Below are 16,007 nucleotides of genomic sequence, written 5' to 3'. Positions count from 1 at the left end.
CTTAGCCCCTGCCCGCTCGCCCCCGCAGTCAGCCACAATAGCATCTGTTGGTGCCCAAACACGGGTCAAAAAGACCCCAGGGCCTTTGCACAGCTGCCCTACCCCAGAAACAATCTTCCCAGGCTTTGCAGATTGCTCAGGGGTCAACCCAGCTGTACCTGCCCTGACTCATTTTACTCCAAGTTGCCCTCACCTCCCATCAGCCTATGACATCACTCGGTTAATTTCTGAAATCATGCTGCTGACTCACTGGTTTATAAGAATGCATGATCCATAAGGGGAGGAACTGCAGCTCTCATTCCCTGCTGCATTCCAGAGCCCAAAGAGGATCTGGTCCATATCAGCGCTTAATATGGGCTGTGTGAATAAATGAAAGGAAAGGGCACGAACAGACGCCTGAACATGAACAGGCCTGTCAGAACTTAGAGCAGGCAGAGCAAAAAACTACCTGCTCTGGCAGGAGATCATCGAATTCTCAGAAATCCTTCTCCCACCCAGGGGCCCAGGCAGGGGGTCTTCAGACCCAAATCACCACAGCACCTCCCCCACCTCCCTGGTTTCAGAGAACTTGGCGAACCTCCTGAGTGAGCTCGGGACGGGTTCCTGAACTAGCTGGCTGTCTCCACCATCAGAGATCAGTGGCAGGAACTCCTTTTGACTTAAGGTTGGTTTATCCATTTTCCTGCAGGAGTCGGCCTGAGCCAGCCTGGAGCATCTGACCTCAGCCTTTTTGAGTTAAAATTGATGGTTTTGGCTAGCCGGTGGCTCACACCTGTAATCCCAGCACTGTGGGAGGCCGAAGTGGGTGGATCAGCTGAGGTCAGGTTGACCAGCCCGGCCAACATGGTGAAACCCCATCTCTACTAAAAATACAAAATTAGCCAGCATGGTGGTGGGCACCTGTAATCCCAGCAACTCGGGAGGCTGAGGCAGGAGAATTGCTTGAACCTGGGAGGCGGAAGTTGCAGTGAGCCGAGATCACACCGCCACTGCACTCCAGCCTGGCAACAAAGTGAGACTCCATCTCAAAAACCAAAAAACAAACAAAAAACTGACGGTTCCCAGCTGTCCCTCAAACCCCCTCTATTTAGAATGCCAGCAAGAACTGACGACAAACACTAAAGAAAAATACCCACACAGCACGCTGATGCTTGGGCAGGGAATGAGCAGGGAGAAGGGATCTTAATGACGACGGGGCCAACTCAGTGCAGCCTTGTTTCCCGAGACTCAGCCCCTGGGTCACACCTGATTCCCTTTGGTCGGTTTCACTTCTGTGTGGTTCCCTTTGGACCCAGGTGGGGGCTGTTGGGCGGTGTCAGTGTCAAACAGTCCTGCACAGCTCCCCTGGCAAGCACACGTACACCACTGGCGACAGAGCAATAAAGAAGGGACCCAAAGCCGAGGGGAGGGTTGGAAGAATGCAAGCAAAAAGAGGAAAGGCCAGAAAACAGAAACCAAGGCCCGGAGAGGGGGCCGGGGAAGGAGGAGGAAAGAACAAAGGGCTGGAGGGATGAGAGGCAGCTGGGAACAGAGCCCGGAGCCCACTTGGGAGCCTGGACACTTGGCAAAGAGAAACTAGAAAGAGGAGAAGGAGCATGAAAGCACCCACCTGAAACAAAAGCAGCTGGGCGCCCCCAACCTGGCCCCTCACAGCGGCTCTCAGAGGCTCAACAGGGTTCTGCCTACAGCCCCCACCACTCCCAAAGTGTAACTGCCCTGGAAGCTTGGGGAGGGACCTTACGATTTTACTTTTAAAGGCATTCCCTACAAAACCCTCAGTGATTTAGTGTCAGCTCTGATTGTTTAGCCACCATCACACATAAGGGAAATAGTTCATAATTGTCCAGTGCAATAATCTCAGAAATTCAGAATCTGACAAGCAGCAGCGTAACATTCCCTGGTGCAGACATTTAATCAAACATGATCAGAGGTGGAGAGGAGAGTGGTGGTCACCAGAGGCTGGGGAGGGAGCAGGGAAGGGGCTGAAGAGAAGTGGGTTAAGGGGTACAAAGAAAGACACAAAAGGAATAAGTGGTTTTGTGTGTGTGTGTGTGTGTGTGTGTGTATGTTTTGAGATGCAGTACTCGCTCTGTTGCCCAGGTTGGAGTGCAGTGGCACAATCTTGGCTCACTGCAACCTCCACCTTCTGGTTCAAGCGATTCTCGTCTCAGCCTCCCAAGTAGTTGGGATTACAGGTGTAAACCACCGCAACCAGCTAATTTTTGTATTTTTAGTAGAGACGGGGTTTTGCCATGTTGACCAGGCTGGTCTCAAACTCCCAACCTCAGGTGATTCACCCGCCTCGACCTCCCAAAGTGCTGGGATTACAGGCGTGAGCCACCGCGCCTGGCCTGGAGCTACTCAACTATCAAAGGCCACACAGGGAGGACACCGACGTCACGATCTGGAGGGATGGGGCGCACAGAGAAGCCCGCCCCTTTCCTGAAGAGACCCGTGTGGTGCGGCAGGACACACACTCACGTGAGGGAGACGGTGAAGTGGAAGCGCTGTCTCAGGCCCCGGAAGGTGACGAAGGACCGGGGCGGGAAGCTCCTGGTGGTCACCTCGCAGTAGGGTCTCTCGTACTCGCCGGGAGGACACACGCAGTGGAAGCCGCCAATGAGCAGGTTCACGCAGGTGCCCCCGTTCTTGCACACCCCGTTGGCACAGCGGCCTGAGCGGGCATCCACCTCACAGTGCTCTCCTGGGGGGCGAGAGGAAGACGCCAGAGAGGTTACCAACCAGTCAGGGAAGAGCCAACGAGCCTGTCACGGACCCCGGACACACCCCAGCCACAGAGTCAGCTGCTGAAAGAAAACCTGACTGACTCCAGGTCAGGTCTGTGACATGAACAGAAACCCCCGAGTTCTTGAGGACTTGCCCAGAGCCGTGCCAGAGTCGGCTGCACCCAGCTCCTGGTGGGCAAGCTAAGGATGGTGGCTGGGGGGTTTCCAGAAAGCTCTCTCTGGGGTCAAAGAAACAGCAGCAGTGAGTCCTTCCCAGCCTCCAGCCCCGTTCAGAGCACCCTGCAGGCTGGGCTGGACTCCTCTGAGCGGAACGCCTAGAAACAGACCAGAGGGCCTCACGCCCTCTCCCCACACCTATGCCTGTGCGATAGCAGAACACGGCAAAGTCCCATCAGAGATTCGGAGCATGCTGTCCTCACATGACCCAAAGGCCACCTTCTCAGCAGGCCGCCGGCCCTGCCTGCCGTCCGCCCTCCCACAGACACCTCACACTGGCCGCCCCTGGATTCCAACTCAGTTCTAATCTGGCCCATCTCGACCACCAGCCTGTGAGCTCCTGAAGGGCAGGCACCACCCTACTCTGATGTCCTCCTCAGAGTTTAAACTCTTCTGTGACAGGAAGGTTCTGGAAGCTTTCCCAGAAAACCAGCCGGGCAGCCCACAGCACACTGCCTCTCTCCCCGTCTGCCCTCAGACCAGGAGCGCTCAGAACCTCATCTGCTCGGAGGGTCTCAGCATTCGCCACGCTTTGAACAAGTTGTTCCTGCACCGGCCACTGCATCCTCCAGCAGCCAGGTGTGTGCTTGGTGACACTCCCGCCCCCAGATGGGGATGGTGGCCCACAACCCGCACACCCCATACTGCCTCCTCTACCTGGGGTGGACATTGGCCGGAGACCCCTCACAGACATTTAGGGGCTTCCAACAACCAGAAAATTCCCAGCAACATTCTCTCCCAGTTACAAAATTTTAAATGAATGCATTTTAAAATAAATTATGTTCACACACTAAACAAAAAGTGTAAAAAGTATGGCGTGGGCCAGGCATGGTGGCTCGTGCCTGTAATCCCAGCACTTTGGGAGGCCAAGGTGGATGGATCACCTGAGATCAGGAGTGTGAGACCAGCCTGGCCAAACTGGGGAAACCCCGTCTCTACTAAAAATACAAAAATTAGCTGGGTGTGGTGGCACACGCCTGTAATCCCAGCACTTGGGGAGGCCGAGGCGGGTGGATCACCTGAGGTCGGGAGTTCAAGACTAGCCTGACCAACATGGTGAAACCCCATCTCTACTAAAGACACAAAAATTAGCTGGATGTGGTGGCACATGCCTGTAATCCCAGCTACTCGGGAGGCTGAGGCAGAATTGCTTGAACCCAGAGAGTGGTGGTTGCAGTGAGCCGAGATAGTACCACTGCACTCCAGCCTGGGCAACTAGAGTGAAACTTGTCTCAAACAAACAACAACAACAAGAAAAAAAAGAAATCAGGTGCTATCAAGGGAGGGTGCTGAGGTATACCCCGCACCATTCCCCCCCAGGACGGCTTTGGGGTGTGGGTTGCTGATGGCGCATAGCTGAGACCCTGCACTCAGATTTTGCCCTCGCTGAGGTAGCCCCCATCCAGCAACGGGTCAGCAAGGACACAGTGACCAGACTGCCCAACGCAGGCCATCCCTGAGGGGGCCATCCCAGCTCTGCAGCACGCTGTGGGGTGGTCGAGGCCTTGTATACCTGCAGGGCAGTCCGACCTGCCCTCTGCCCAGGCCAGGGCCCCTCACTGCCCCCAGCTGTGGCTCCTGAAGGCTCCTCCACACCTGCTGCCTCCTAAGCTGGGGCTTGGAGTCTGTTTCTCAGGAAGGCCAACCTCAACCACATGCTGATTTCAGTGAGTTCAGTTGTTAGTTTTAGGAAATCCTGTCACTCCTCCTAGAGAATGCTTCAAATGAGCTTTTGAGGAACAAATGAAACTGATGTATAATTAGCATAACAATCATCAGAGGTAAATGGTGCCTCTGAAGAATCTGAGTTCTCCCTCTACTTCCCCCAGGCATCTCCTAGTCTCCATTACCAGGTTGCAACACCTAAGAATGTGTAACTGGGCTGGGTGCGGTGGCTCACGCCTGTAATCCCAGCACTTTGGGAGGCCAAGGCGGGCGGATCACGAGGTCAGGAAATCAAGACCATCCTGGCTAACGCGGTGAAACCCCGTCTATACTAAAAATACAAAAAATTAGCTGGGCGAGGTGGTGGGCGCCTGTAGTCCCAGCTACTCGGGAGGCTGAGGCAGGAGAATGGCATGAACCCAGGAGGCGGAGCTTGCAGTGAGCCGAGATCACGCCATTGCACTCCAGCCTGGGCAACAGAGTGAGACTCTGTCTCAAAAAAAAAAAAAAAGGAAAAAAAAAAGAAAAAAAAGAAGAAGAATGTGTAACTGGTTAAGCCAAGGTGACTCCAGATTCCAGTATGAGCCCTCTCAAATATGAGGAGGGCTGAAATCGCTAACCTTTTGCTGAATTTCATGAGCATGCACGGCCTCCATGCCAATAACCCCAAGGGCTCGCAGGCACCAGAGCTGACGAGGGGTCACAGCCAGGCACAGGCCGGGGGGTGCTTTCTCCTCCTCCCCAGGAGTCAGGACAGGATCCCACCCACCTGTTCTGCACTGGCAGGGGCTGCCCCCAGGGAAATGGGAACAGAGGGGTTTCCCACCCCACTCAGAGTTAAAGCAGACGGAGAGGAGGCAGTCCTAGGCCCTCATCCAGGCTCCCAGCACCCGTGGAGGCTGTCTAACCTCCCCACCACTCCCCGCTACTGGGGGTGAGCCCACCACAGATGCCGCACCCTGCCACCCTGCAGGCAGGCTATGTGCACACACACACCTGCACACACGTTTGCACAATGCTTATAACCTCCCACATGTATTCACACTTGCAGTGTCCCCCCAGCTACACACATCCATACACACCTGTTCACACACACATTGGCACACCCTCATATACACCTCACATCCTGTCACACACAGGTGCATACCTGCACACCCACCTGCACACTCACACGGGCAAGTCAGTGCTCGTGGCTTCCTGTACAGGTGGGCGGCTGGCCTTTATAAATCCTGTGTGTTCACGGGAGGTGTGAAGCTTAAGGTATATTTCTCCTCCTTTGGACACTTCAAATTATCTTGTTTCTACTTTTAAAATACGTGACATTTGGGAGTGTTTGCTCTCTAAGTTCCAGCCAGTGGCCAAGCAAAGCACACTCTGAAATAACAAAGCCACCGGGAGAGGTTGGGTGTACTCACCCAACCGCGACGGCAAACAAAGGCCTGTGGGGCCCAGCTCTGCCCTTCCCACAGCCGCCTCTGTCTGTTCCAGGTACTAAGAACCCAGCCTGGGCCCGGGGCTCAAACTCTCCCAGAGGAAGGTGGAGCCCAGGCCCATGACCCCCACGCAGCCTCCCAGTCCCACCTGCCCCGGGTTGGAATTCACTCCCCACTCATCCGAGGGCTGGAAGACTCAACTTCTCACCTCCAGCCTGGGGTGTCCTTTAAAAGGCCCAGGAAAAGGCGGTCCAGCCCTGAGTGAAGACAGCACTTTGTCTGTATCTGGAAGGTTTGAATTTGAACTCACAGACTGGCATTCCTGCTTCCAAATTTGATTTCTAGTGGCCCCCGACGTCCTCAGGCTTCCCTGTGAAAGGGAGGCTGACGGATACAAGCTTGTCCTGCCCCCATGCAGGGACTGGAGATCAACAGATGGCTGCTAACACCCGTGAGAGCACAGCGAACCTAAGCACAGGTGTTTGCCCCGCCCTGAAAAGGTCTTGCTCCTTTACACATGTTGCAAATAAAACTAATCTCCATAGAATTGTTTGGTTTGCTTTTTTAATGAGGAGTTCTGTTTGCTTTGTTTTCTGTTTGTTTTCATTTTCAGAAAGTAGCTGTATGTGTTTCCCGTGGCTGCCATAACTGATGACCCCAAACTGGAGGCTTAAAACAACTGAAATTCATCCTCTTAGAGTCGCACAGGCCAAGAGTCTGAAATCAAGGTATCAGCAGGGCCCAGCTCCCTCTGGAGGCTCCAGGGTGGATCCCTCCTGCCTCTCCCAGCATCCCAGCATACCATCATTCCAATCTCTGCTCTGTCCTCACAAGGCCGTCAAATCTCCCTCTCCTTCCTGTTATTAAAGACACCAGGCTGGGAGCCGTGGCTGACGCCTGTAATCCCAGCACTTTGGGAGGCTGAGGTGGGTGGATCACCTGAGATCAGGAGTTCACTAGCCTGGCCAACATGGTGAAACCCCGTCTCTAATACAAAAATTAACCCAGCGTGGTGGCAAGCACCTATAATCTCCGCTACTCGGGAGGCTGAGGCAGGAGAATCCTTTGAACCCAGGAGGCGAGTTTGCAGTGAGCCAAGGTCACACCACTACAGTCCAGCCTGGGTGACAAGAGCGAAACTCCATCTCAAAAATAAAAAACAGCCGGGCGTGGTGGCTCAAGCCTGTAATCCCAGCACTCTGGGAGGCCGAGACGGGCAGATCACAAGGTCAAGAGATCGAGACCATCCTGGCTAACATGGTGAAACCCTGTCTCTACTAAAAAATACCAAAAACTAGCCGGGCGACGTGGCGGGTGCCTGTAGTCCCAGCTACTCGGGAGGCTGAGGCAGGATAATGGTGTGAACCTGGGAGGTGGAGCTTGCAGTGAGCTGAGATCCAGCCTCTGCACTCGAGCCTGGGCGACAGAGTGAGACTCTGTCTCAAAAAAAAAAATTAATAAAAAAAATAAAAAATAAAAAATAAAAAAATAAAAAAGGCCGAGTGAGTGCGGTGGCTCACGCCTGTCATCCCAGCACTTTGGGAGGCCGAGGCAGGTGGATCACCTGAGGCCAGGAGTTCGAGACCAACCTGGCCAACATGGCAAAACCCCGTCTCTACTAAAAATACAAAAAATTAGCCAGGTATGGTGGCACGTGCCTGTAGTCCTGGCTACTTGGCAGGCTGAGGCAGGAGAATCTCTTCAACCCAGGAGGTGGAGGTTGCGGTGAGCCAAAAATTGCACCACTGCATTCCAGCCTGGGTGACAGAGCGAGGCTGTCTCAAAACATAATAACAATAAAGAAAAGACATGAGTCATTGGATTAAGGGCCCACTCTAAACCCACGATGCTTAATCTCAAGGACCCAAACTCATTTACATCTGGAAAGACCCTATTTCCAACTGAGGTCTCATTCTGAGATTGTGCGTGGACACGGATTTGGGAGCCATTGCTGAATTCACTACAGCGGGCCTCCGCGTTTGTCCCGGAATTGCAATCGCGTATATTCTGGCCTCTGCAAACCCGGTGCCCCGAGAGCAGCAGCGCCTGGCTGGCGGAGCCTTTCCCATGGACACTTCAGAAGTTGAAGTGTCCAGGACTCCCCGGGTGCTGCTCTCCCTGCTTGCAGGAGATGATGCTCCCGGCCTTTGCCAGCTCATCCTCCCCCACCCAGCCAGGGAGAGGTGGAGTCCCCATTGCAGCCCCTCCTGCCTCCAGCAGCCCCCTGCACAGCCACAGGCCCCCTCGCCTCACAGCCCCTGCTCCTGCCCCACCCACAGCCTCCAGACCTACTTGTCCCTTGTATCACGACGGCAGAGTGCTCCATGACACTGGACTCACCACGTATCAGTCCCACTGGCTAGAATCCCACTGCTCCATAAAGACCCCAGCCTAAGGGGTCTCAGGGCCCGGCCCCCAGCCACACACCCAGCCCCCTCCACACCACACTCATGAGCCTGTGCCAGCCCCACTGTCTCCCTCCTCCTGGGGCGGCTACAGATGTCCCTGAGCATACACTGCAGGCCATCCTCCAGCCCCACGTCCTCTCTCTCGGTCTCTCTTGGCTTTCCAGTGCCTAGAGGCCACCCGCATCCCCTCACAGTACCTAAGCTCGGCCCACCTGCCTGCTCAGGGTGCCCCTGGGGGCTCTCATCGACTCCAAATCTCCCCTCTCTAGCAATCGCCCCACCAGCTCCACATCCAGCCCTGCTTGTATGATGGTTCCCCCACACGTTTCTCTCCCCAGCTCTGTGCAGGCAACAACAGGGTCTGTTTGGGGGCCAGTCTGAGACTGTCAGGCACACAGTGAGTGCCCAATAAATGCCTGGTGTGTGCAGGGGATATGCTGAGCACCTGGCAGGGAGGGTCGGTGGTGGGGGGGTCGGGTCGGTGGGGGGGGAGGGTCGGTGGGGGGGGAGGGTCGGTGGGGGGGAGGGTGGGTGGTGGTGGGGAGGGTCGGTGGGGGGGAGGGTCGGTGGGGGGGAGGGTCGGTGGTGGGGGGGGGTCGGTGGGGGGGAGGGTCGGTGGGGGGGAGGGTCGGTGGTGGGGGGGAGGGTCGGTGGGGGGGGAGGGTCGGTGGGGGGGGAGGGTCGGTGGGGGGGGAGGGTCGGTGGTGGGGGGGGAGGGTCGGTGGTGGGGGGGGTGGGGGGCGGGGAAACTGGGTCCATAGCAGGTACTGACAGACGCTTGTGAAATGAAGTCATAAAATACCAGGATTTCCCCTGTTCCAAGCCAATGATTAATGCCTGCACTTAATCCATGAGTTACAAAACCACATAATTCATGTATTTGATTCAAATAGTGCAGGAAAGCTGTTGATGAGGTGAAATAATTTTATAGTTAAAACATCTTTTCTTTTCTTTTTTTACTAAAGGACCATGAGAACTGTGAGCAACTGGGCTCTGGATGAACTGGGCGAGCCGGGGAAGGTCGTCTCTGGGTTCCTTAGGGCAGACTCCCAGCACCTCCAGCCTTTACAACGCGGCCAATTCAGGATTCCCCGCAAGGGTTGGTAGTTAAGTATTTGCAGCACAGCACTGCACAGAAGATAAAGTGAAGCAAAGCGTGAGTGGATTACAGTGCTGTTTATAGGTAGGTGGAGGGCTCACTCCCCACCAACCCTCAGGGAGAATCCCGAATTGGGGGCATTTGTAAACGCTCCCACCACGGCTGGGTTGAAAAGAGATGTCATACGACAGTTTTTCATTCTAAAATCATCTGAAGGTAAATAATTCAGGTCATATTTAGTGAGCTCTGTGTCTTTTAGCTCTGTATCTTTTACTTTCTAATAGAGCTTTTATAAGACACACTATTTTAATAAAATAAATGTTCAGCTATGCTCACTATCAGGGTTTAACTTTATCTTTCCTTTTCCAGGAATTCTGATTCAAAATAAATTTGGTGTTCCCTTTACACCCTAGGATTCTGCTTGGAGTCAAAGGCTTGCTGAGTCATTCAAACCTGGGGGAAATTCCCCTGTACTCTGCACACCCCCATTACAATGGCAGCCTCGCCTCTCATGACAAGGATAGAGTCCACTGGGCAAACCTACTGCTATACTCAATCACGCATGCAGCTCGCCAAAAGCTCCCCCTTTCCCCGTAGGAGGGACACAGGGCTCAGCTTCCTGACTATCGTACAGAAAAGTTTGTGGGGTTTTTTATTTTTTTTTTTTTTTTTTAATAGAGACGGAGTCTCACTCTGTCACCCAGGCTGGAGTGCAATGGTACGATCTCGGCTCACAACCTCTACCTCCCAGGTTCAAGCGATTCTCCTGCCTCAGCCTCCTGAGTTGCTGGGATTACAGGTGCACACCACCACGCCTGGCTAATTTTTGTATTTTTAGTAGAGACAGGGTTTCACCATGTTGGCCAGGCTGGTCTCAAACTCTTGACCTCAGGTGATCTGCTGGCCTCAGCCTCCCAAAGTGCCGGGATTACAGGCGCGAGCCACCACACCCGGCCAGAAAAGCATTCCTAATGGCAAAATAAAAGCTCCCAGGAGCCAAGGCCCATCCAGTCCTCATGGCCTCATGCACCTGCCCCACTACTGGGGACCTGTCCCACACCAGGCTTGGCGCTGGTGCACTGCCCGGCCTGCCCAGAGACCCAAGCACCAGAGCCATCAACCCTTGGCCTAAGGGGCTTCCAGAAAAGCCCCAGCTTCACAGGGCTTCAGCAAACGGCTCACCTGCTGCAGGCGGGGGCCAGGTGCTGGTCTGTGAACAAGGAAGGGGATGTCCAGAGGGTCTCGGCATCATTACATGGAGACTCTGGCAGGGGGCTGGGCACAAGCCCAGGGAAGACTGAGGGCATGGGGACAGGTGCAGAGGCCCCAGGCCAGGGGATGTTGATGTGAACCCCTGGCTCAGGAGCTCCAGAACTTACCCCTGGGGGGCTGCTCCAGGAGCTGGGAGAAGAGAGACGCAGGGTCCCAGGGCTCACCCAGAGAGGGGACACAGCAGGCAGAGAACCTCAGGACCTGGGGGAGGGCTGGGAACGTGCTCCAAGAGGGGAAGGGCGTGTAAAGATTGACCACTTAAGTCCTTAAATAAATAAAAAGACAATTCCTTTCTGGTCCTAAGAGACAGCTAAGAGCTTTGAACTAGAAAAACTAGAATTTCTAAAGGCCACAAAACTCAAGCACTTGAGGAAGCCTTAGTTTATGCAGAATTAATGATCAACACGAAACACAAGAACAGAGAACAAGGAGTGAATGGAAGGGCCCAGGAACAGGAACATAGGACAATTTCAAAGTCAGGTCATTTCACGCAAACACACAAAACCTCAAGTCAACTCAGAGCCCCATCAAAGAGCTCAGTCCTAACACTGGATCCTAGGATGCAGAAAGCACAGTCTTGAAGACACAACCCAGCAGCGTGGCTCATGTGTCAGAAACTTCACTACCAGAGAAAACACACAGATAGGAGGCAAAGAGGGGAACACTACAGGGTTTCTAAGAGAAAACGGGTATGTCAGAAATGATAAAACACCGCACGAATTTGCCCATCTGTTATTCCATTCATTCATCCATCCATCCTTCCACACACGCACCCCCACTCATTAACCCACCCCTGCACCCTTCCATCCATCCACTTATTCACCCATGAATCCGTCCACCCATCCATTGTTCATCCATCCACCCACCCACCCAGCTTCCAAGCACTCACCCAGCTTCCATCCAACCACCCATCACACATCCATCCAGCCATCCAACCACCTATCACACATCTATCCATCCAACCACCTATCACACATCCATCCAGCCATCCAACCACCTATCACACATCCATCCAGCCATCCAACCACCCATCATGCATCAACCCACCCATCCAACTATCCATCATTCATCCATCTAACCACCATCACACATCCATCCATCCATCCATCCAACCAACCAACCAACCACCCATCACACATCCATCCAGCCATCCAACCACCTATCACACATCCATCCATCCAACCACCTATCACACATCCATCCAGCCATCCAACCACCTATCACACATCCATCCAGCCATCCAACCACCCATCATGCATCAACCCACCCATCCAACTATCCATCATTCATCCATCTAACCACCATCACACATCCATCCATCCATCCATCCAACCAACCAACCAACCACCCATCACACATCCATCCAGCCATCCAACCACCTATCACACATCCATCCATCCAACCACCTATCACACATCCATCCAGCCATCCAACCACCTATCACACATCCATCCAGCCATCCAACCACCCATCATGCATCAACCCACCCATCCAACTATCCATCATTCATCCATCTAACCACCATCACACATCCATCCATCCATCCATCCATCCATCCAACCAACCAACCAACCACCCATCACACATCCATCCAGCCATCCAACCACCCATCACACATCAACCCACCCATCCAACTATCCATCATTCATCCATCTAACCACCATCACACATCCATCCATCCATCCATCCATCCAACCAACCAACCACCCACCCATCACACATCCATCTAGTCATCCAACCACCCATCATGCATCAACCCACCCATCCAACTATCAATCATTCATCCATCTATCCACCTTTCCACCTACTCACCTGCCCACCCGTCTCTCCACCCACTTATCCATCTAATAAACTGCCAGCATGGGCCATTCTTTAGGCACTAGGGTTATAAGAATGAACAAAACAGATCCTACCTTCATGGAGTTTCCATCTAGGTAAAAAAATGTCAGATGTTCAGAAAAACCAAAAATACATGAAGAGTCTTATAGCAGATGGAAAAAGCAGAGGGGGAAGCTTTGAAGGGGTGCTGGCATGGAGGCTGAGGGGAGGGGAGAGGAGGGGAGGGGAGAGGAAGGGAGAGAAGGGGAGGGGAGAGGAAGGGAGAGAAGGGGAGGGGAGGGGAGGGGAGGGGAAGGGAGGGGAGGGGAGGGGAAGGGAGAGGAGGGGAGGGGAAGGGAGAGGAGGGGAGGGGAGGGGAGGGGAGGGGAGGGGTCAGGCTGCAGAATTCAGGCAGGGCAGCCATCAAAGTAGGGTCAGGACCAGAAAGGGTAGGCACAGCTGGGGCTCCCGGCCAAGCCCTTTCCACCCCACCAGATTCCAATCAAACCTGAGAAAGTACCTCCAGCCTCCAACATACATGGCTCACGTGCTCACACACACTCACCTGAATGCCCTCAGGCACGCACAGGGGTTCCCACCACAGGGCAGTGGAGGCAAAGCCCCAGACCTTTCCTGTTCTGCAACATGACAGTCCCACACCAGCGAGGCCCCACCAGGCACAGGAGCTGCACAGAAAAGCCAGGCAGCTGCAGCCCAGGCAATGGGTCATGTACAGCAGTCCACTGCCAGTCAGGACGATGCCTCTTCCTGGGGACCTCAGAACCCCTGTGGCATGCAGCCCCAGGCAGAAGCCAGGCCAGCAGAGGCCCCCAGCCACCAGGGCCTTTGTCCAGCAACAGAGCTGTAGGGGAGGACGTGCTACCAACTTGGCCCCGCAAGGCAGGCTGACATAGAGATGGAGGGACACACACAAAGGGCAGGGCCACATGGTGCCCCAACAGCTCAGGTGACGCTCTCTGAGCCTGGCTATCCCCAGGTCCACATTTGGGGACAAGGACATGAGAAGCACTCTCACAGCAACCTCCTCCAGAGGTGAGCATAATCCACACATGACCTTCTCTACAAGGCAGGCCGCAGCACCTGGCTGGTAGATGAGTGCACGAAGGCTCAGAGAGGGCGGTAACTCGTGCTGGGTCACACAGCTGCATGGGTGGGAGCTGGAGTTAAGACTGCATCCGCCTTAGTGTCCACACAGGCTTGCACGGATGGGTCCAGAGAATAAGTCCACCTCACCACCTTCCCTGGACAGCTGCCCCTCTGAAATGTCCCTGTAGGTAGGAGGGGCTGCCCAGGGGGCAGAATTGCAGGGACCTAAGCACTCCATTCCAAACCCCCACGGCACTGCTGTCAGGACACAGCTTTCCTGAGCAAGATCTTGGCTGGTGCCTCAGTTTCCTCAGCTGTAATAAATCCATCCCCCGAGGCAGGGATTTCTGTCTCTCTTGGCCAGGAGCATTCCCCAGCACTAACAGGCTGGTGTGAGGGAAACAGTTCATTTGCTACGGTTGTGAGCTACACACCTGCACAAGGGCAAGGTTACTATTACTGGTCCCTGTTCCTCCTGTTCCTCACTGCCTTCCTGAGACTGGAGGCACCCCGTTCACCCCTCCACGCCCCACGCCCTCTCCTCCCCAGCTCCCACCGGGAACTGCATTCCTGTCAGCGCCCCTGTCTGCCCTTGGGTTTCATGCATTGTTTGACTTTCTCACCTCCTGGTGACTTGCTCTGCACCTGGAATCCCTCCTGAGTCACACTTACAGGCGGCCCAGCCCCGTCCCACCTGGCAAGGCGACCAGGAAAGGCCTCAGCAGGGGGACCCAGATCCCCACCCCACAAGGAGGGAGCTGGGAAGGGGGAGGCCAGGGGAGCCCAGTACTGCAGAAGCTGCTTGTCCAGGGCTGGCCTTCTCTGCATGACTTCATTAGTGTCTCCGAAGCAAATTCCCAGATCTCCAGACACACCCATTTAAAAAAATAAGAAACGCATTCCAGCAGCAAAGAAAAATGATTCCCACTGATCCACTGCTTTGCTGTTTCTTACAGGAGTCACCTACACACTGAGGGCTGGAAATCCTGCCGAACCTGAAGGATGGGTACACGTGTGACGGTCTCCGGGTGCTTGCAGTAGCTCCAAGTCAAAGGCTCCGGCAGCACACAGGCCCAGCAGGCCCAGGCGACCCCAGCCTGGAATCGCCCCTGGGGACACAGCCTTTCAGAAGAGGGGCTCCCTACAACCTCCCTCTCCACGACATCGACGATGGAGGGGAGACTAGGAAATAACCCACCCCACAGCGGGCTACATGGTGGCCCCAAGAGGATGTGTCCACAGCGTCATTCCTAAAATCTGGGAATGTGACCTTATATAGCAAAACAAGGCATTTTACTTATATGGCAAAAGCGCAATTAAGTTAAGGATCTTGAGATGAGGCAATCCGATTAGCAGGTGGGCTCGATGCAATCACAACATGAATTATCACAAAATGAGCACAGAGGAAGATTAGAAACAAGAGGAAGGGCTGGTACAGAGGGAGGCAGAGCCTGCAGCCAGATAGCCACAAGCCAAGGCCTGCAGCCACCAGGCGCTGGGAGGCAGGGGGCTCCTCCTAGAGCCTCCGGGAAGCACGGCCGGCCCTGCCAACACCTCGATTTCAGCCTTCCAGCTGCGGCACTGAGGGAAGGCATGTCTGTTGTTTACAGTGCCCCGTCTGTGATCACTTATCACAGAAGTCCTAGGAGAATGAGGCCCAGAACACACCGAGGAAACCAGCCAGAGTCAGCAGCAACCCTCTTCTGGGGTCAATCCCCTGAGGAAGCAGCACCCTGAAACCTCCCAGCATCTCCCGGAGCCTACACAGACCTGGAGCACGGGAGATACAACACCCCTTGTTTCCCAGGGTTCTTGTGGCACCGGGAAGACAGCGGCATGAGGACCCGGTGCGCCAAACACACACAGCATCTCCTGGGCCCGAGTGGACTCAGAAAGTCCTGGTTGCCAAGACTGGTAGGAGACGGGTAACCACAGGGCTCTGGATACCACCACACCTGGTCCCTGGCACCGGGGGTACACACAGCTGGCACTTAGGGGATGGTCAGCCCTGCTGATCACCAGGACCTGAGTGTCCCTGTAGCCCCAGCACCACCCTGGGGTACAGAACCCCATCTCGGCTCCCCCTGCAGAGCACTTCCTACCCCCTCAAAGCCAACCCAGGGTCCTTCCAAGCCAAGGGGTGGGCCAGGGACTTGGCTCTCTTTAGAAGGACATTGGTGGCAGCTCAGGAGGCCTCCAGGACCTGAGATGAGGCAGAGCCTGGTGGTGGGTCCTACCTAGG

General features: G+C 54.7%; 1 protein-coding gene across 9 annotated transcripts in view; it reads right to left on the bottom strand.

Annotated features, from left to right (window-relative positions):
• The window catches only part of CELSR1 (cadherin EGF LAG seven-pass G-type receptor 1), a 190,065-nt gene that overhangs the window by 81,112 nt on the left and 92,946 nt on the right, over positions 1-16,007 (bottom strand). For all 9 annotated transcript variants that reach the window (XM_045363426.3, XM_045363428.3, XM_045363427.3 and 6 more), the window contains exon 3: positions 2,482-2,704. In XM_045363426.3, the coding sequence (XP_045219361.2) occupies positions 2,482-2,704 (223 nt within the window). The remainder of the gene's footprint in view (positions 1-2,481; positions 2,705-16,007) is intronic.

This window comes from Macaca fascicularis, chromosome 10, assembly GCF_037993035.2.
Source record: "Macaca fascicularis isolate 582-1 chromosome 10, T2T-MFA8v1.1".
In the NCBI taxonomy this organism is placed as follows: Eukaryota; Metazoa; Chordata; class Mammalia; order Primates; family Cercopithecidae; genus Macaca; species Macaca fascicularis.
This window is presented reverse-complemented; position numbering and strand designations above follow the sequence as displayed.